Below are 22,467 nucleotides of genomic sequence, written 5' to 3'. Positions count from 1 at the left end.
ATAGAGAATATGTGGTGAGGTGTGGTGAAGTAGTTCTACGAGCAATTCTGTTTTAGTGATCAAAACGTGGAAATATTATCAGCTTATGGCCTCTTTACACCAAACAACTTTGACAAGATTTGGAAAAAGATTCTTGAAAGATTGTAGTCTTTTAACTAATACCCCCCATTCAAGCGTTACTCAAAAGACTACAATCTTTCAAGAATCTTTCCCAAATCTTGTCAAAGTTGTTTGGTGTAAAGAGGCCATAAGCTACATAATGCAAGTGTGGCAACAGTGGTATAAGCAGGATAATGGACTTTTTTCAGAAAGCAGAAGTTAATGTACCTCAAGGTGTAATGACCATTTGGCGTTCTGGTCACATTACCACCTTGAATGTGCATTAACTTCTGCTACCCGAACGCCGTGTCGTCCTTATCTTACTTGTAGCCTTACACGTTAAACAACTTGATTCATTGTCTATAATAGAATAATATGATGTCTCAGATAATACTGAAGGCCATATCCTAACTTGAATCATTTTGAAATTATGGGAGATCAGCAAAGGTTTTGGGAGGTGGTGGGCCAGTGTTCTTGGGCTCTTCCTCCTTTGCTTTTTCTTCATACATTAGAATCCTTTTGGAGACAAAAAAGAATAATGAAAATGTATAAAATGTTCTTACATTCTATTTGTGTTCTGGCTGCTCATTTCGAACTCAACTGGTAGAACCACTTTCTGTGATCATTAGTTAATCTGTAGTATGTTGTAGACTTACAGCCTTAATATTGCATTCCTCTTCCCAAGCATCATGTTAAGGAAATCAGTGTAGCTGATGGTGTCCCTGGACTCTTTATCTCCCACCACTTCAGACATCATCTTCTTTAGTTCAAGATGAGTCTTGGCAACACCCAACTTCTCCAGCATTCGTTTTAGACCCATAATGTCTGAAGGGACGTATTAAAGACTGTTGATACTGAGTTGAAATAAGCTAATATAGCAAAATTCCAGTGCTGTCTGCTTACCTATTTCTCCTTGGTCATTAAGGTCAAACTCCATGTATTTGTCTGGAAAAGGAGAGGGAGAGAATGTTATTGTATTATTTGCAGCAGTTAGGTATCATTCATAGCTATTCAACTATTAAATGCGTGGAGTTTGTCACTATGGCCTACGTTTGAAAGATTCCAGTTTGGACTGCAGGTATTCCACATCAGCATACTTAGAATCAGTAAGGTACATCTGCAGAATGACACAAACAAAATGACTACTTAACCTTCACTAAACCATTTATTATATTGTAATGTGACTAATCTGAATTTTTAGTTTTAAGTTTAGAGATGTAATTATCTCTGGGGTGCCAGGCTGTATTTGCTGCCAGTTCAACCATAGCCACAGTTGCAGCAAAACTATCACACAAATCAAACAACACAAACACATTTTATTGAAGTTTCAAATCATACATTGTGATAAATAAATAATTAATACATAACTTAAATAACCAATTCCCCCCATACAATCGAAGATAAAAGGATATTTAACAAAAAGGAAAAGTATGAATGAGTCTGTGAATGAGCCATGCTGCCAATCCATCCCGTCGTGCGCAATAAGTTGTTTCAATTTAATTCGGCCCATTTTACAATAGTTTACAAAAATTCCACTTTTTAATGTAAAAGTGAAAGCAGATTTCTACAAAATAATGTTAAATAATTAAAAATATGTGATGCGATCCTTCACATGGAGCACTCAAAAATTCTTGATTTTTGCTCTGTTTCAACTCTCTCTGGTGGAATTTCACCAACTTAAGATTCTGATACCATTCTAGCAACATTCTGGACACCGTCACCTTGCAAAATCCTGGATACCATCACATATATGATGCAAAATATGCAATTGCATAAATATTCCCCTTAAAGTGACTAAGTCAACAGCGGTCCAGCCAATTGTCGATATTAAGTCTCACAATTAGTGAAATGGAGATTGCCTGAGTGAAGTGAATGTGTATAGTATACTAATATAAAGTAACCTGTGTCTGGAAGGTCCAGTCACTGGTCAATGAGTCTATATTGAAAAGCATAAGTGAGGGGATGGATACAAAACACTTTTCAGTGATATCCATTATTAAAGGAGCTCTAAGCGATGTTACGCGGAAACATTTTCACATACAGTCACATACAGCAAACATCACCTCACCATCCGCTAGCTGCCTGTGCCCTTAATACACTGTAAAAAATGAGGTCTCTGTGGACAACCTGGTCCAGCCTGGACCATAAAAGCATAACAAACTTTTCCAGCCAATCACTGACGAGATGCGCATCTAACAGCTTAATTCTCAATACCAATTTCCAGGTGTTGCCTGAAATTGCACAGTGCCTGCTTCAGAGGCCACTGTTCCCACCTAGTTTGGCCTATAATCACATGCTTGACCTCTTTGGAAAGCTCAGACACTGTTTCTTGGAAAACAATCAAAAGAACTGTGTGGTGTACTGACACAGAGTTACAGAGGCTAGGATATTTTTTTTTTTCTGCCAGATAACAAGCATCTCTGAACTCACCACATTTCAGCCCTCTAGGTCTCTTGATATGACTTAGAAACACAACTGAGACCTAGCACAAGGTCTTGTGAAGCTATGTTCAAAAGTAGATCAATATAGAATGAAAATATGAGTACTTTAGACCAATATTTGCCAAGGTATGCTCATGTGTTTTGTAAAATGCCCTATGGAAACTCCCCATAGGACTTTTGGTTATCCAAAACATACTGACAATCAAATGCTTACTGTCTATGAACCCCTTTGTGTAGAATAGAGTGCGGTTCGCAAATTTCTGTCCGAACCCGTCCCGCATCCGACAGAGTTGCGTCCGAACCCGACCTGAACCCGACAGGCATTTTCATTTTTATGTCCGAACCTGACCCGAGCCCGACGCAGATGATACCTCAGTTATTCCCATACTAGTGATTAAACGTTCACGTTTGTAGATAGCCTTAGCCCATTAAACGGAACAAACAACAAATGGAATTCTTGTCTACAGAATCAGATGAGTGCACGCACGCAGGTCACACACAGCGCATATTAACAAGAGGCCCAAGCAAGTAGAATTCTAGTCTTACCATTGACGAAAAGTCTTGAAATGAACTGCAACAGTCATTGAAACTACAGTCCCTCTGTCACTGATCCATATGCAGCATCAACGTTAATTGGGGCAACTCGAGGAAATCCTCCTCCAGTTGAACGAGACGACCTTATAGCCTACCGGTATATACCTATGGTTATAGGTATGGTATGGGCTATGGACATAGGCTATAGCCTATGTCTTTACCACAGTATGCAGCGCAAATAGGACTGCCTTCACATACTAGGTCTAGACTTAATTTGCTTAATTTTCTTTGGTCTTAAAATCTCCTGATAGGCTAACAACTTTTTTTAACGTCACCCAAGCCTGAAATGCACATTGTCACGGCTACATAAACAAATCTTGCACACAGGAAGAAAGCTGTCTTTTTTACATTTTATTTTATTCTCAAAAAACAAACGTCCAATGCATATTGCCCCCATGTGTCCGAACCCCAACCGAACCCAACTACAATTTCTAAGTATTTGTCCAAACCCGACCCGACCCGTCGGGTCCCGTCGGGCTCAGGTCGGGTAGCCACACTCTAGTGTAGAAGCATAATCTTGGTCTCAAATGAAAGGTAAAACTTTGAAGTTGCATGCTTGTATTTGAATTGTACTTCAGGGGTTCTGATATGGAATGACTACACTAAATATAGAATAATTACACAAAAATATAAATATTTGCAATTTCTATTTCAATTCAATTGGTGTGTATAGGATGGACTATACATCTGTACAACTGATATTGGATAAAATAACATGATTATTCAATTTCTATGGATTCCTGTGAATATTTCAAGACCCAATATGCTATATCTAGCATATAGCTAGCATATTAGGCCTAGAAGCTACACTGCAGCTAGAAGGTAGGGAAGCACCAAAGGCGGAGGAGGGGGAGGATGGCATTTTTGATTAAGTGAGACATAGTTAGATTAATCTGACAATGCAAAGCACTACACATATTTTACATGAAGAAAATTGTCATGTATTGATTCCCAAGAGTCCAAGCTTTCAAATGATGTATAATATGACTATGCCACATAAATCTGATGTATAAAAATTATTTAGAATGTGGGGGTAACCGTAAACCGCAAATGTACAAATCTGCCTAGAGCAGGCAGTCACCACAAACTAAGTGACCGTTCAAGAACAATAGTGGTGGAGAGTGGTATGATAACTCTGAAGAACTTAAAAGTTTCAGCAGCTGAGATGCGAGAAACTATGCATACAGCAACTTTTGCCTTCACCAATCAAAGCTCTATGGGTGAGTGGCAAAGCTGTTATTAAATTTCGACTAAAGTTCACCCAAAGTCATGTGGGAGACTCTAAGGTCAAATAGAAGAAGGTTCTTTGGTCTGCTGAGACCAAAATTTTGCCTTTTCACGCCCAATCCCCTTCCAACTAGCCTAGAAATCTAGACGCACCCTAGCAGCAGCAAATTGCTGCCAGGGCTAGTCTAGCAACTCTCCGTTAGCTTGTGAGCTCGAAAAATGAAACTTCTATCAGGCCAATCAAATCGTGTATAGAGTCGTTAGGCGGGCTTAACATAATGATTGATGGCAGAGTTGTTTTGGCTTGAATTCCCTACTTGAAAACAAATAAGATGGATGTTGCGCGTTGGCGAACAGTGTTACACGAGTTAAGCTTTTATTAAGTTGGCAAAAGTTTGAACTAGCCAACTAGCTCCGCTGGTGGGAAACGCATGGAACTCATAGCGCTGTCCTATTGCATGCAGAGGGAATTTGAAAGACAACCGATTATCCCGCTCCTCGGACTGAGCACTGCGAACGGTGAGTGCCCAGACCCTACATTTTAATGTGGGTCTGGCTCGTCAGGCTACCTTCCAACAGTATCAGTATCCAGATGTGCAAGCCTAATTGAGACCTATCCACATAGGCTCCATGCTTTATTTGCAGCCAAAGGTGTATCTACAGTTCTTAATGCGGACTTGAAGGGGGTGAATATTTATGCAATCACTTATTTTGCATTATATATACTTTTATTTAGTTAACATTATGTAAGCACCTGTAAAATATGTTTATAGTGGTTATCACCACACTGTTTAATTTTTGTTACTACAATGACCATAGTGCTTTATGTTTTTGCAATATGTTGATATGGAATTCGGTACAGACCAATCAGATTTGTTTGTTCTCTGTGTTTTTATTTGAATTTTATATCGTCCAATGATAATTTATAAATGTTTAATGCCCGCGAAATGGTGAGCTCTCTGAACATTCGAACGCCTCAGGAGAGGAGCTGAGAGTGCAGTCCCAGTCAGAGTTCAGAGGAGCGGAGTCCCGTTTTTGATAGGCTACTCCATCAATGCCATTCTGGTGTGTAGTGCTATGCCCACTGCGATCTGTATCTGTATATCACGTTTTGTCGGAGGTCTCAGGATCACTGTTATTCTGTCCACTGCTGTGTTGAGGCAGTGTTGACATTTAGAAGCTCGTGTTTTTTGGGCTGTTGGCAAGCTAAAGCAGACGGCTAGCTAGGGGGCAGATAGCTGCTGCCGCCTTAGCTAATTCACCTCAGGGACTGGCCTGATACTTGTCGGGGACTCGTTTTTCTTCCTCCGTGCTGGGCCCACCGGAGGTCGACAACCATCACAGACATCTCCTGCCGCTACACTGCTGACGTCGAGGATCCTTGTTTGAGGTCGCATCTCACTGCCGCTAGCCAACGCTGCAGGGGCGCATTCTGTTCTCTGGTGCTGGGCCCACCAGAGAGCCACCACTGGCTGCGGGTCGGCTGCGAGCTGATTCGCCAGGTCGGGACGGTGGATCGTGAGTAACTTGAACCCACACTGACACACACACGTTCCCTCGTTCGTTTGGATCACCGGCAAGTTGGAGGGCCGCTTCAGCGGTTGCTGTCCTGCCTGCAGCTCATAGAGCTGCCACTTGTGCACCACCACCGAGCTCCAAACGGCCAGCCAAAAAGGGGGTTGGGGCTATCTTTATTTTAATAAGTATGGGGTCAATACTATATTAATGTGATTATATGGTATGTTGTTTGTAATGTATCGCTGACTGTTTGTTTCTTTCCACACTGGTGTCTGTTTAGCTTAAGCTAACATAGCATTATATGTTAATCTTTAACATTACCATTCCTTAACGGTCGGTTTTATCGTAACTTTACCCTTGAGTGAATTGTTCGCTCCCTGACATTTGTCAGCTTTTGGGTTGTCACGTCCACGACGTGGCTATTATCAAATAAATATTTAATTATTATATTTCTTTATATCCAGGGTGTATTGGCAATTCATTTAACTACATTCACTAGTCTGATTATTATTTTCACATTGTTATTTACATTCTGTAGAAGTGCATAATACACTAGCCTAAGGTAAGTGTAGTATTTTTACAGTGGAGACACCGCGCTACTAAATTTGTATTTATAATTATTCATATTCATATTTACCATTTATAATCCTACTACACAGCTATACATTTATATTTATGGTATCAGGAATCTCAGCCAATTCACTATTCCACCGCTGAGAATTCAGGATCCTGTCGCGCCATTATTTAGTGTAACTAAGTTAAGCTTTACTGTGCTGAGTGACTAGCACTCGTTAAAAAGGGGTTACAATTACTTTTGTAGAAATCTGCTTTCACTTTGGCATTAAAGAGGAAGGAAGATTTTTGTAAATTATTGTAAAAAAATTGCCAAATTAAATTGATCAAGATTCCATTTATAAAAGCTACAAAAGGGGAAATATCCAATATACTTTTTATAAGCACTGTATTTATGCTGCAGACAAGTTGTTTGGGACTAGTTGGTGAGGGCTGCTTACAACTCATGTCAGTGCGTATTCAGTGTTTTATATGTGCCTTTATAATGCTTAATGGATGGGTTCATTGAACATGTTACAATAGTTTCTACGATTTGCAGAAGTTGCTTAAGTTCTTAAGTAGCCTAAGTGTAACATTGATATCATTATACGTTTATAGACATGTCTAGAAACAATTGCCTACTAAAAAAACATCATACCTGATATTTTGTAGAATATTAAGAGTATATTGACTGAAAGATCAATTTTTGTGTACAATCAGATGAATGATATCAGACTGCATAATGTTACTATTAACAAATGTAACCAAACCTCATTGATGGAGTTCAGTTTGTCGTCTTGTTGGGATTTGAGCATTCCATATGCTTTCCCACCTGTAAAAGTTTGGGATATAATCAGGAATATATCATACTTAAATATATGTACATTTTCTGAAGTATAAAAGCCAAAAGACCATTTATAACCATATTTGGCCAATCAAGCTTTGAAATGTGGACAACTCTAAGTGAAACAATTTAAGGAAGTACAAAAAAGTCTCACACATCAGCGAGCATGAGAAATGAGTCTGTGTGAGCTACATAGTGTGTTACAAAGTGACCTGTCATAACTAATAATAGCCTACATTATAATGCCGAATCTGTAAATACAAATATGTACACGTATGTGTTGCATCAATAGCATTATTTGCAAATTGCTTAAATACAGGGAACTTAAGGATAAAATTTACTTTAATAACTCACAATTTACCCTCTTCAGCTTGGAACAGAATAGAGATAAAAGGAGATTGTTTTTCAAAACATTACCTTGTTTGTTCATGTCTGTTATTCCCCACTAAAGAGATATAAGTCTTGGCAGATGTGGTGTCTGATAAAAGTGAAATGAAAAGAACGCTTCTAGTTCCTCTGTATATGAAGGTTGACAGAGGGGAAGTGTGGAGGTTAATGTTAGCTTGTCATGCACATGATTTCCCCTTGCATTCAGAGTGAAATTGTACTCTAAAACAGAACTGGGTGGTGACCTATGTTAGTGGAGCCTTGCTTTTATGGTCAGAAGATACACACCATTTATTCATCACAAACTCAACCTAGGCCTATAGACGGTTTCATATCCATGTGCATTGCTAAGGTTACGCATCTGCCCTGAAGCTATACTTCCACTCTGTACTTGTTTAGTATAGGTTTTCTGGGTTTCCTGGCTACAAATATTTTGGACATTTTTTAAGTATACCTTTTGGGTTCTTTTGCCTTAATGCGGATAGGATAGGAAATAACAAGCGGTCTAAATCAAACCGGGGTCCCCAAGAACACTCTGACCCATAAGTGGTTGGGATGCAGCTGCTTGTGTGAAAGTTACACTGATAGTAGACAGAGGTTGGGTGCAAGCTGTGCTTTGGCGTGCAACAGAAACTAAACATAGTCTGAAGCGCGATGCTAAATACACATTTAGGGCATGTCTGAATTCCCTTTCAGTATTTCAACAGCTTTAAAAATTGTCTATGCGTCAACATAGCAAAAAAACATTACGCTAATAATATTAAATGACTGAATAAAAATCCTAAGGACATTTAAGCAGTCCAATTGACCTGTTGCTAAGCGCCACCCTTAGAACGCAGATGAGCCAATGACAGTCCAGCCTCAACTGACTCAGACTCAGCTCAAACTAGAAATGCAATTCCGAGGAATTACACGAGGGGATGCAATCTGCTGGTTAGAGTGTTGGAGGGGCTGTTAAGCTTGATGCTAGCTGGTTGGTAGGGTAATTGTGATACCTGCAAAGGTGCTTTTGGAGTAACCAAATTTGAATCTTGTGTGACATGGCATTCTTGAGATATCACACTCAAGGTGTTTTTGACCTTGACATTTGACCTTCAACCTCCAACATCAACTCACTTCATCTTTGAGTCCATAAAAACACTCGTACCAAATTTGAAGCATGTACGTCAAGCCGTTCTAGAGATATAATGCTGAATGCATGAGATATTATGGCTGGGACTTTTATTTTGACACACAGGAAACACTTTAACAGGATGTGTAGTTCAGGTAGAGCTAGATTGTATGCTTAGAGGCTGAGACAGTTGAATTCCTCACAAGTGACACCTGTGCCAGTGTTCTGATTAGCCTGGGAACTGCTCTGAGAACTACTTAACGAGCCCAGCTGGCTCTATTATGACATCACAGCCCCCATTCAAGTCTATGGGGGAAAAATACACTTTTAATTAGAATATCTCAAAAAGTATAAACTTCTCAAAAATGAAAAACGGATAGGACGGTAAAGCCTTGGAAGATCTACGGAACGGTGTTTCAACCAAATTTGTACGTTAAGCGGTTTGGGCTGAATAGCGCGCACAAAAAGGTAAAAAGAAAAATAAGAAGAAGAAGTCTCCGGATTTCAATAGAGGGGATGCATCCCCTCTAACAACTCCAAAGGAAACAACAGGGCGGAGGCATAAAATTACAAATTAATGGTTATTTATGGAGCTTATTTCATCAAAAAACCCTGACAGATGACGGATAACCATGGTCAAACATTGTGCATGGGGGACGTGTAATACTGATAGCCGGTACCCCGAGAGGCTAGAAAACGAGGGTATATTTCATCAACAGTTGCCTACAGGACGTCTCTCGCGTTTTCAACAGCTTGAAGAAATGTAGGCTGCTAAGCCAACAATGTGGGCACAGTAACTAGGTTCCCTGATAAACCCCAAGATGAAAAAGCTCATTAGCCAACTACTATATTCTTACTACATCGAATGTTAACGTAGCCTGATCAGTTTCAATCTTCCACTAGGTAGCTAGCATTAACGTCAGTGGTTTTTGCCTTGTATGTATTTATATGTATATGTATTTATATATGTATGTAAGTTTTGAATTTACCCCTCCATAGCATAATTAAGTCTCTTTTGATTACTTCTGGACGAAATTAAATCCTTTATTGACCAAAACGTCCTCAAAGCCTGCTCTGATATACTGTCAGCTGCCATTTTCCATAATGTATTTCTAATCAAGTCTGGTTTGTTTGTCCGAGTTTCACACAGTAACAATGGGATGCGGGGCTTAGCGACAGGTTAATTGTTGCCTGGGACTCGTTCCCAGTTGTTTCATTCTCTGACAGTAGCAATATAATGCACGTTATAATTTAGTGGCGTTAAAATACCAATTTTTGATTATGCGCCTGACTACACCTATGCTATTCATTGATACGCCGTCATTTGACAACTTGTCAACTCATGTGCCTGGCAGCATAATGATCACTGCATTGAGTGTAATCTAAGAACAAAATTTTGCACCTTGTGCCACAATGCACCTGGTGTAAGATAGGGCCCAAATTGTATTTCAAATAGATAGATAGATAGATAGATATAGATATAGATAAATAGGGGAGGTAGTGTCACAGATCCAGTAGCGATGATGAGCGTGGGCATGGAACCAAAATAATCTGAAACTGATTTGACAAATGAGAAAATGTACAAGTTTAGTTTCCCTATAGGTATAGAACGTTAAAGGTTTATTTTTGTGTGACCTTCAGGGAACTTTTAGGAACGTGGGTTATCAGTAAAAAAAAGGTACACAGGGAGGGGGTGGCTTTACCAGTTGTTCCACAGCCTTAAATAAAAACCTAGGGTAATGCCGATAGAAATAAGTTCTGACTTGCACCCTTAAACTTTTTTTGTTATATAATAATGACTCTTTATTATCATCTTCTATTTATCTTTTCAAATACAAAATGTAGTGTATTGACATTTATAAGGACATGAGTAAATGGTAGTAGTACAGAAGGCAGCAGCAGAACTACAGTTACACCCCACTAATGATCAGCGGGCAACCTGTAGAGAGAGTCACAAGTTTTAAATACCTTGGTGTCCACATTACTGAAGACTTAACATGGACTCAGGCAAGAGGGCAAACGAGCAGCACTGTCAGTCGATAAACTGTATGTCAATGGAACTCTGTATCGCAACCCCAATATCACCACCTGGCTATAGCACATCATACCTCATGCCAACATTCATCTTGATTATAACATTGTCACCCTCAACTCTCTCTAACCCACTGCCTACTGATGCTTGGATCACCTCTCTCTTCTCTCTTCTTATGTTTCATTCCTTTTTTTTGCTCCCCTCTTCTCTTTTGCTCTCTCAATGTTTACATGGTGTTTTGTCTATACATGTTTGTGTCCTGTCTGTTTTTGTTTATTATGTCTATAGGCTAAAGTCAAATTATGATCTGTATGTTTTCAATGCTAAACAGGAAATGTTCATGCTGTCACCACCCCAGAACCAAATTCCTACCTCTTTATGCTCTATATTCTTCTCAGCCCCTACCCTTTACATCTCATTCGCACACCACATTACATACCTATTCCTCCACCCCCCCTTCCCCCTCTCCTAACTAACTGACACCTGCACACACTCTCACACACACAATACCCACCTTATCAAACATTTTCATAACTGTACAATCACAACATGGTACCACTTACATTCCTGACCTGGAACATCCGTGGGATTGGATCTCAGGCAAAGAGGCTCAAAATCTTAAATCATTTGGATAGTTTAAAAGCTGACATATGTCTCCTACAAGAAACTCATCTCTCAGAATTAGACTACACCCGCATCAAATCAAGACAATTCAATCACATTTTCTCATCTCATTACAATACAAAACAAAGGGGAGTTTGCATTCTGATTAACAAAAGAATCTCATTCATCCATAACGCCACCATCACAGACCCAGAAGGACGTTTTGTCATCATAAACATCTCAATTCACAATACCCTGTAACAATTGTTAATGTTTATGGCCCTAATACAGACAACCCAGTTTTTCTTTCAGAACCTCTTCACCTCCATCTCAACTCTATCTGGCTGTCCCATCATAATTGCAGGCTTAACTTTAATACAGTGTTAGACCCCACAATTGACAGATCTGATCACTCTAAAAGCAAACGAATCTGGCAATCCACAAAAACAATAAAACAGTTCATGAGCGATTCTGGCCTTGGCGATTGTTGGCGGCTTCAGCACCCAGACTCCAAATGCTACTCTTTTTTCTCTCCGGTCCACCACTCCTATTCCCGTATTGATTATTTTCTAACCAGCAACTCTATAATGAAAAATATCTCTGATTCAACAATTCATCCCATAGTCATTAGCGATCATGCCCCAGTTACAATTAAATGGAGCGAACCAACAGCGACCAATTAGCAAATGGCGTTTTTAATACATCCCTCTTACAAGACCCAAATTTCATCAGTTTTGTTGGGAGAGTGGGCATTCTTTCTAGAAATGAACAGGCTCCCTGAATCATCTCCTTCCCTTCTGTGGGAAACAGGAAAAGCAGTACTCAGAGGAAGAATCATCTCATATTCAGTATACAAAAAAGGAAAAAACAGGAAGTAGAACTCAACAATAAAATTAAACAGTTAGAAGAAACCAATGCAAGCAACCCAACTAAAGAAACACAGGCAAAACTTAGGAAACATAAATTCAAACTCAATGAAATACTCAATAAACACACTCAATTTATGATTCACCGTCCTAAGGCAGGAAAACTTCCACCATAGCAATAAATCAGGTAAATACTTAGTAAATCAAATCCAACGTAACAAAGAAAAAAAACAACAATCCCGTCATAAAGAACTCAGCAGGGAAGCTAACCAGCTCACCTGAAGAAATAAATCATGTTTTTACCAGTTTTACAATAAACTATATTCTTCAGAAATAAACCCCAACCAGGAATTCATAGACTCCTAAACAGCATCGAATTACCACAACTCAATGAGACCCAAAATAAAAAAACCTGGAATCACCTATAACTCAACAAGAACTGTTTGATGCCCCTGAAACAGATGCCGATAATAAAGCACCAGGTCCGATGGCTTTCCCTGCTGAGTTCTACAAACAATTTTGGACCATCTTAGCTCCACTTTTCATCAGAATGATTAATGAATCAAAACAGAAAAGGCGTCTTCCAACTAGTTCCACCACAGCCTCAATTTCACTGCTCCTCAAGCCCAATAAGGACCCAACATTGCCATCCAGCTACCGACCAATTTCTCTCCTCAATGTGGACAATAAGATAATCGCCAAAAATGCTAGCACACAGATTAGCAGAGGTCACCCCATCCATTATCCACCCAGACCAAACAGGCTTCATTAAAGGTAGAATTTCATCCACCAACACCCACAGACTGTTAAATATAATGTATCACTCTACAAATTCTCAAGATAATACCATCATAGCAACTCTGGGCGAAAAAGCTTTTGATAGGGTGAACTGGAATTTCCTGTTTTCCACATTAGGGAGGTTTGGCTTCCGGGAGTCGTTCATTAACTGGATTAAACTTATACACCTCTCCTTCAGCCACAGTAATCACCAATGGACTAACATCACAAAGTTTCACTCTTCACGGGGAACTAGACAGGGTGCCCACTCTCCCCTCACTATTTACAATCTTCATTGAACCCCTAGTAGCTGCCATCCGTCAGAACCCCCTCATCAAAGGTGTCCAGACTCCATATGCATCACAAAAAATCAGCCTTTATGCTGACGACATTCTTCTCTTTCTTCAAGACCCCACAACATCAGTAGAAGAAACCATCAAACTCATTGGACACATTCTCTAAAATTTCTGAATACTCAATCAATTGGAATAAATCTGCAGACTTATTTAGCCTAAATTATTCCCCTCTACTCACTTCAATAGATGATGACCTTCAACGCTGGAAGAACCTCCCATTATCCATCATGGGCAGAATCTCAGTAATCAAAATGACAATACTGCCCAAAATAAACTATCTATTCTCTATGATTCCAACCCAGCCCACCACCCTCTGGTTTAAAGTCTCTCGATTCATTAATCACTAAATTCTACTGGAAAGATAAGACCCCAAGGATCAAACTCGCCACTCTCCAAAAACCAAAAGCAATGGGAGGACTAGAGGCCCCACACTTCCAGCACTATGCCCTGGCCAACCAGCTCCACTTCATCCACAAATGGCTACACCCCACCCCTCAGACAACACCTGGTTAGACCTAGAACAAACAATCTGTAAAGAAAAATTAAAATCTCAGATCTCCCTTTCTGCAGTCAGTCGGTCAAAAAACATCCATCCTTCAAAGCCCCAACAATTTCAGCTACTCTGACAGCCTGGTGGAGATTCTACCACATCACTGATTCATCCTATAGCACCATCAATTCGCACCCCGATTTGGAATAACCCAGATTTCACCGTCAATAAAAAAACACTTAACTTTCACACATGGATGGGAAAGGGCATCACTCACCTTCAACACATTCTTCAAGACAATAATCTGGCCTCATTTTCCCTGTTTTGGTCCAGAAGCACGGCATCGAGAGTAAACACTTCTTACAATACCTGCAAATTAAATAATCTATCCTAGAAAAATTAACATCCAGACAGCTAACCTTGACATTCCCCACCAATCTCTCAGAGCTGCTTAATATTCCCTCTCCCCAAAAAAATACTCTCCCAAATTTACAAAATTATATCTCGTTCAGAAAAACAATTGGCCTGCCATATCACAAATGGGAATCAGACTTATCAATTACTCCCGGTGCCGACTTCTGGACCAAAATGTGCAAAAAACATCTACCTCATGACAAAGAATAGTAATCTACAACTAATACAATACAAGGTTCTTCCCAGATTCCACTTCACTGCACATAAATTGGCTAAAATGGGGTTTGGCTCGGATCTTTGCACTCCTGCACACAAAATAACCCAGATACATACATTCATGCGGTTTGGCATTGCACTCCAATCAACCACTTCTGGGTAGTGTCACAAAATCTCTCTTTCCATCTTTGGCTGTCACATCCCAGCATCCCCTTCCTTATGGGTGATACATCCACAGTCAATTTAAGCAACTCCTGCAATAAAACACTGCTGGTAGCTTGACTATCGCCAAGAAAAAATTCTCATGAACTGGAAATCTAAGAAAAAGCTCACATCACTCATTGGAAAAACATGTTAACAGACTATATATCATTAGAAAACCTATCAAATACAAACTTAATCAATACTCAGGATACAACCTCTCCTTGGTACCCCTTTATCACCTACTTACAGTCCTGACCCTCTTTGCCTGAGTTCCATCTCCACACCATCATAACACACTTCATCAACAGATACACATATCACTCGACCACTGGGCAGGGGAGGGTAGCTGGAACTATTATTGTTATTATTATTAGTAGTAGTAGTAGTAATATAAATAGCATCCCCTTCTTTTCCCTCCCCTTTTTATTTACATTCTCTGATAACTTTACTAATTTCACTCTTTCTCTCTGCCTCTCCCATCGTTATTCTGACGGGCCCCATTGGATGGCTTGGGAGACTCGGTCCTGGCGGGTCGCTGTGTGGTTTTGGCATTGGTTGGGTCCTGTGGGTTATCTATTGGCCCTGGGCCCCCGGTGTGCACCCTCCTCATACGCTCATGCACACGCCTTGTCCTGGAAGCACACAGCACGCTTTACTCTCTTTTTAATTGCACTACATGTTGGGTGACATACATAAACAAAAACTCCAAAACAGGCTAGGGTAAGAGTGGAGTGCAGGTAGATGCCTCATCAGGTGTCTATCTGCATGCCTCACTTATTTTAATGCACACATTGAGGAGGCATACATCTTACACAGGGGTAAGTGTGGTGTGCATGGGGAAATCCTGACAGATATTCACCATGCATGCCCACTTCTTTTTAATGCTACACTCTAGATAGACCCCTCAACCTAGCCATTCACATACTGTACATATTTAGGTCAAGAGTGGCGTGTTGGGTGAAGGTCTGGGGCGAGGTGTGGTTGGTCGTGGTAGTGGGGGATGTGTGCATATGCTGGGGCCTGGGGCGATGGGTGGCACGCGCAGGTCCTCCCCTCTGTCAGCTTCCCGCAGTATAACTGCAGGGGCTGGGTGGAACTGTGGCCATTAATGGGTGCCCAGGTTGGCAATCAGTCAGGCAATCAACCAGGCAATCAGTTATTCCTATTATTATACTTATCATTAATAGAATAATTACAACTCCTCTCCTCTGAAACCCTCCCTCTCTATGTTCCAGCTTCTCTCCTCCTGGCCCAACAGCATGCCAGCCTTATACATATGCACACACACACACACACACACACACACACACACACACACACACATACATCCTCACATACTCACTACCCTCACCCCCATCCCCACCCCCCATCCCAACACCACCTCATTCACACTTTTCAGAGCTACCATCCCAAGACCCCCCATCCCCCCCCCTTTTCATTCCGTCATCAATTTCATCCCTGATAATCATATCTGTAATCATCCTGGACGAAATTCATCCTTAGCCTTTCTGTTATTAATGTTATGTTGTTTTTGTGGAAGCCAAGTCAATGTGATGTCTTGTTAAGTTACAGTATGTGTTTATGTAATGTACATCTGTTTGTTGTATGTAGTATTCATGTGCATGTCGTAGTGTTGCATTTTCTGTAATGTCAATGATGTTTGCAAATAAAAAAAATAAATAAAAAAAAACATGGACTGTTAACACTCAATATGTTCTGAAGAAGTCCAGACAACGACTCTACTTCCTTCGTCAGCTAAGGAAATTCAAAGTTTCTACATCCATCATGAAGGCCTTCTACACTTCAGCGGGTGAGTGTTCTAACTGGTAGCATCATCACCTGGTATGGGAACTCCACAGTTAGAGATTGTAGTACTCTGCAGAGAGTAGTGCGCTCAGCTGAACGTACTATAAGAACTCAACTCCCTGCTCTACAAGATATCTATTCCAAAAGAGTACTCCTAAGAGCCCAAAAGATTCTGAAGGACTCTTCTCATCCTAACAATGGATTATTCCTACTGCTGAAATCAAGAAGACGCCTATGTAGTCACAAAGCCAGAACTGAGAGACTCAGGAGAAGTTTTTATCCCCAAGCACTCTGAACTCACACTATACTGACTTTGCACACATTCACTCCTCAGCACTCTCAAACATTTCCCAACTCTGAACTCACACTATACTGACTTTGCACTCATTCACTCCCTCAGCACTCATGACACCCCACACACACACACACACCTACAAGACTTTTACATCCCTCTCCCTTTTACAGCACCTACAGCACTTTTACATCCCTCTCCCTATGCTACAGACCTTTTATTTATTTTCTTATTTCATCACACGTCAACACACACACACACACATCTGACTTTCTCCAACTTTTGCACATCTCCATAGAACTTTTTATTTATTATTTTTTATTTCTCCTCCATCTACCCATGTCCTTGATTGCCTAGCCTTTCTGCCCCCCCCCCCCCCATCCATCATCCCTCCGACCCCACCCCCATCCCCAACACACACACAAAAAACACACACACTTACATCATCACTGTCATCACCTCACATACATACAGCACACTGCTTGCTACAGTAAGCCTCCTCTACATACTTGCTGCACATTGCCCCCCCCCCCCTATACATACACAGCACATTGTCTTCAGGATCTTCTCCAACACACATCCTCTACATACTTTACAGCACACTGCCCCCCACCTACCCACCCACACACACACACACACACACACACACACAGTCACTGCTCCACTCCCCCCCCAATACACACACACCTTCACTGTCATCACTCACATACATCATACAGTACTCTGCTTGCAATAGTAAGTCCCTTCACCATACTTGCAGTACACTGCCCCCCCCCTCCCCTCCCCTACATACACAGCACATTATTTCATCAGGAAGCTTCTCCAACACACATCCCCAACATACTTACAGCACACTGATTGACCAGTTGACAACTTGAACTAGAAAAAGCTGGTGGGCCGATTGGCCTACACACTGGATTTATTGATTGTCGGTGCCGTTTAAGTAGGAAACGATTATTAATGCTAACCGGGAGCTAGTTCCGATGTACGCGGTCGGAGGAGGGCGTAAGATATTGCTCGCAACCAACCAGTCACAACCTAACGTGATGGTCATTTTCACGTGTGATTCATGCGTGGTTTCAGTGGTCTATAAATGTAAATCGTTTGCAAGGTTCAGCCTCTTTTCAACATGACTTAACTTTGGTTTGACTGTGCGAGTTTGTTGGCTGTTATTGAGATATTTGAGATATTGAGACCTTGATCAGAACAGTAACGTTTTCAGAATGTATTAACAACCTATCAAACATGATGATTTCACGCAGGGTTAGTGCCACCTCCGTAGACAGGCTCTGGTGTCACGAACTCCATTTCAGTGAAGACAAACTATGAAACATTGCCGTTGCTATGCAACCTTGACTGGGGGAGTCGCGGCGTCTGAAGAGTGTGTTAGCTTAGTGCTTCTTACTGATATATTTCTACTTTAACGGCACCGACAATCAAAAAACCCAGTGGAAACTAGATGGCAGAAGTGTGTAGGCCAATCGGCCCACCATTTTTTTCTACTTCGCTACCTACAGATGTTTTACCGGTATGATATTTCGAAACGCCATGTTATTTCCCATAGACAATCGACGCCCGGAAGTTGGATGGATACGGAAGTTACGGAGGCGGGACTTATTCTGGAGAGGTCTATGGTCGCCCGCATCAAATTCAAGTCTCTAACGCATGCCTACAAAGTAGGCTAGTCTCCGGTTCTGCTCCCACCTACTTGAATGCCCTCATACAGGCATTTGCTACCTCCCGACTGTTGCACTCCTCAGACGAACGACGCTAGCACTGCCACTGGTACGCTCAGGTCAATCCAAACTTTTTCATCTGTTGTTCCTGGTTGGTGGAACGCGCTACCAGTTCCTACTAGAGCAGGGGTATCCCTCTCCATCTTCAAAAAACTCCTAAAGACCCAGCTCTTCTAGAGAATATTTCCTCTCGTAGCACTACTTACAACTAGCGAATTCTAGCACTTAGGCCTACCACCTGACTAGAACTGACACTTGGCTATATAAAAACAGCACTCGCTTACTCACTTTTTCCTATTGTGCTCTACCCTTTTAAATTGTGTTGAATTGTTTTAGCTGTTTACCAGGTTGTAAGTTGCTTTGGCTAAAAATGCTTCAGCCTAATGTAATGTAATCTAATGTAGATATCCAGCATGATGTTTTTTTCCCATTGAGGTGTTTTATTTTTTTGAGCAGTGTATAGTAAGAGTCAAGGTTTGCTCTGAAAGAGAAGGTAGAATAAGAATTTATTGATGATGTAGGCAGTTACTTCCATTAACCAAAATATAGAATAATTGCCTCATTTTCTTACACATGGTGGCCATATTGGAATCTTACCAGATTATACTTGATGCTTCATATATTTTGAGGTTGTCATGTGATAAAATGACTTTTCAAACTTTGAAATTGTTTTTGACTGATGTTTCTATCATGAATAACAATAGAGATGATCTATATTTTCACATTTGGTATCTGCCATATTGGATTTCAAAATAGCCAACATCAGGTTTGTTTGGAAATCATGTCAATAGCTTCCTTGACCCTAAAAAAAAGAAGTGTTAGAACTGAAAATACTTTTTTATGTTGTTTAATTTTGAAGTTGTATCAACAATTCTATTAAGAAGTAGCCATATTTGAATTCAAGATGGCAGCCACTAGGGGCGCTATGTGTTGGGGTCCATTTTAATTTTTGATCACTAGGGGTAGTAGTATAGCCTATACTATAGGTAATAGTATATAACTGTGCCAAGTTTCATGCTTTCTGCAAAAACTAAACGATTCCGGTGTTTAGCCGCTGTACTATTTTTTTAAATTTGTGTTGAAAATACGTAACATTTCTGAATGCTCTTACTTTTATGTAGCCAACTCTTATGTTTCCCTGCTAAAAAAAACAGCCTGGCCAGCTTAAGGTGGTTTGCTGGTTGACCAGCTTGTTTGACCACCCTATGATGGTTGACCTACTAGACCAGCAAAATTCTTCCGAAAACATACCTTCAGCTGGTTTACCTAGCTGATGGTAATTCAGCTGGTTTTGCTTTTTGCACCACCTCAAGCTGGTAATTTTAGCTGGTGTTGCTGGTCTACACTGCTGGTTTAACTGGCCATGCCAGCTTATGTTGGTCATTCTAGCAAACCAGCATGACCATCTTACACCAACAATGTCAAGCTTGACAGGCTAGTCACCAGCATGACCATCTTGCACCAGCTGTATCCCACATGACAGGCTAGTCAAACCACCATGACCAGCTTCCTCAGATGGTCACGCCAGCATATCCAGCTGGTGGCCTAACCAGCTACACCAGCAAAGACCAGCAAGAGCTGGAAGAAAACCAGCAAAGACCAGATAAAACCAGCTACCAGCATAAGCTGGTTTCTAGCTGTTTTTTTCAGCAGGGTTATAAGGTTCAAAAGTACAAAGTCTTGGCTAGGTACATTTATTCTGTGTTTTTTACATGGTTTGAAGAAAATATGTTTTTGTGTAGTTATTTTTACACTTAATTTTAATAAAAACTAATTTCATTACATTCACTTTACTCTCATGTTGTTATTGTAGATGTTTTCTAGAATATAAAAATATGTGCCACTTTTGCATAGATGGTTTTAGCTAGATGAAATACTTCATGTTAAGGTGTAGCAGACTGCCTCAAACTGTCTGAAAGGCGTGTTAATTTTGTCACATTATGACTAGCAAAACTGTCAAAATGGAACTCCCTGACATCTTTGTTACCAAGCCTGCTCAATTTAAACAATATGGAGTTTTGGCCTATGTTTTGGCATGCTAAATTAAGAGCATTATTTGCCACTTAGATAAGCTTGCTGGTTTGCTAATTGGTGTCTTATCAATATAATACCGCTGCCTATAAAAGCTTTTCGTTTGCATATATCTGATATGCTGATGTATCTGAAATGTTCACCATTTTTTGCTTTCATTTACAAGTTTGAACAGCATTACTGACAGGAGCCCACTTCTGTTAGCTAGACGTGACATGAGTACAATTCTGAAGTGAAAATGCCCCTTTAGCTGCTATATCATTTTATTGAATTCTTTATGTATCTTTACCTGTGTCCTCCCTTGCACCAGACTGACTTCTTTGCAGAAAGGACTCCCCTCTCTCTAGTCCATTAGTGTTTCTGATCCCTAAAGCCAATTAGAGTTAACTTGACGGGGTGACTGGATTTAGGGATTATGAACTATCATGACACAAGTTAATGGTCTAAGCAAAAGTGTTGTGTGCCAGGACTGGCTCTTTTGACACCTGCTACCACCACCTGTGTCCATTTCAGGCCACCAATGCACTAAGAACCAGGTATATAGATGAAGTTACGTGCAGTCTTTTAAAACATCAAATTCAATTCAATAGTCATCTGTTCACAATAGGTTCAAAGCCTGATATTTGCATATGAATCTTGCATATGCATCATGCTTGCTCACCCTCAAGCACACTGTGGATTTTTTAATTTAATTTATATAGTATATTTAGTATTTAGTTTTGTTAGTTTTTCTTATCTTCTACTGTCTCTATTGTACAGTGGAGTTTGGTTATATGTTTATACTTATACTTATATTTACCATTTCTGCTGTAAGTGAATGTTGTGTGTGATGTCTGTATGCTACTGAGATGTTTGAATTTCCCCTTGGGGATCAATAAAGTATCTGTCTATCTATCTATCATGAAGGAGGAAACTACTGTTTCCAGTTCTTGGTAGCTTTGTGGCCATGCAAACTCTCCTTATTTAACCAAGCCAAATGGAAAAAATGTTTCTATTCTAAGTCTTATCTTATGAAGTGTTCAAGTAGAACATTAAAAATGAATGTTAGTTTGGAGATTGGCCTGTAATTGTTATGGTCATTAGGGTCTAAGATTGGCTTCTTTAATATAGAGCTTGTACAATTGTGTGCTCAAAACTGGAGAGGACGACTTAATTTCTTAAAGAGCTATTAGCTAAAAAAAGTTGTGAGGGAGTAACATCTGAGGAACAGTGGCTGGGCTTCATATGTGAAACCACCTCAGACAACTAAGACGATGACACTGGTTCGAACAGGTTGTTTGAGTGGATGTATCAGTGGAAGATTAGAATCTGGAGGTGAGATGGTGGCTCTTATGATACAACAACACATTGCATTTATATAACGCTTTTCAAGACGCCCAAAGTGCTTCACAGTGAAGGGGGAACCTCACCACCACCACCAATGTGTAGCAACCACCTGGGTGATGCACGGCAGCATTTATGCGCCAGAACGCTCACCACACACCAGCCTGAGTTAATGAATGAATGAATGAGCCAATTACACTGGGGGATGATTAGGAGGCCATATTGAATGAATCAGGTTGGGAATTTAGCCAGGACACTGGGGAACCCCTAGCCTGGTTGACACCAGACCCTTCTAAATACATTGTTCACGCACGTCATTTGATTTAAGTTCAGCAATGTTGTGCTCAGTGAGGCAGATGTGGAATTGTGACACTATTTTACCATTTGGAAACACAAATGGAAAATAATTCCAAAATCAGTAGATATCTGTGCTATTGTACAAAACTTCCTGTTTAAAATCAAGTAACTGTTATAAGTTACAGGTTTAACACAGAAATTAAAAGATAAAAGAGAAGTTGTTTTTAGAATGCATGTTTTAATTAATCATA

General features: G+C 40.4%; 1 protein-coding gene across 2 annotated transcripts; it reads right to left on the bottom strand.

Moving 5' to 3' along the window:
* Window positions 1-169: 169 nt before the first annotated feature.
* On the bottom strand, window positions 170-7,978 carry LOC125305893 (allograft inflammatory factor 1-like). Of its 2 annotated transcripts, XM_048260944.1 has the most exons (6): window positions 7,693-7,978; window positions 7,202-7,263; window positions 1,150-1,216; window positions 1,003-1,044; window positions 756-924; window positions 170-615 (listed from the first exon to the last, which is right to left on the bottom strand). In XM_048260944.1, exons 1-6 carry the CDS (start codon window positions 7,703-7,705, stop codon window positions 528-530), a joined length of 441 nt encoding a protein of 146 aa, XP_048116901.1. In that variant the 5' UTR covers window positions 7,706-7,978; the 3' UTR covers window positions 170-527. The 2 variants fall into 2 exon arrangements, with proteins under 2 accessions (XP_048116901.1, XP_048116902.1); XM_048260945.1 differs by lacking the exon at window positions 1,150-1,216 and having other exon boundaries at window positions 7,693-7,710.
* Window positions 7,979-22,467: the final 14,489 nt, after the last annotated feature.

Source organism: Alosa alosa, chromosome 13, assembly GCF_017589495.1.
Source record: "Alosa alosa isolate M-15738 ecotype Scorff River chromosome 13, AALO_Geno_1.1, whole genome shotgun sequence".
Classification (NCBI taxonomy): Eukaryota; Metazoa; Chordata; class Actinopteri; order Clupeiformes; family Clupeidae; genus Alosa; species Alosa alosa.
The sequence above is the reverse complement of the archived record's forward strand: the minus strand, read 5'-3'. Positions and strand labels throughout refer to the sequence as shown.

What these genes read in the sequence shown, in the direction of transcription:
- LOC125305893 (XM_048260944.1), bottom strand. An exon ending in CAAACTGGAATCTTTCAAAC is followed by an intron (nt 1,045 to 1,149) that starts GTAGGCCATAGT and finishes CTCCTTTTCCAG; the next exon opens with ACAAATACATGGAGTTTGAC. An exon ending in TAATGACCAAGGAGAAATAG is followed by an intron (nt 925 to 1,002) that starts GTAAGCAGACAG and finishes ACGTCCCTTCAG; the next exon opens with ACATTATGGGTCTAAAACGA.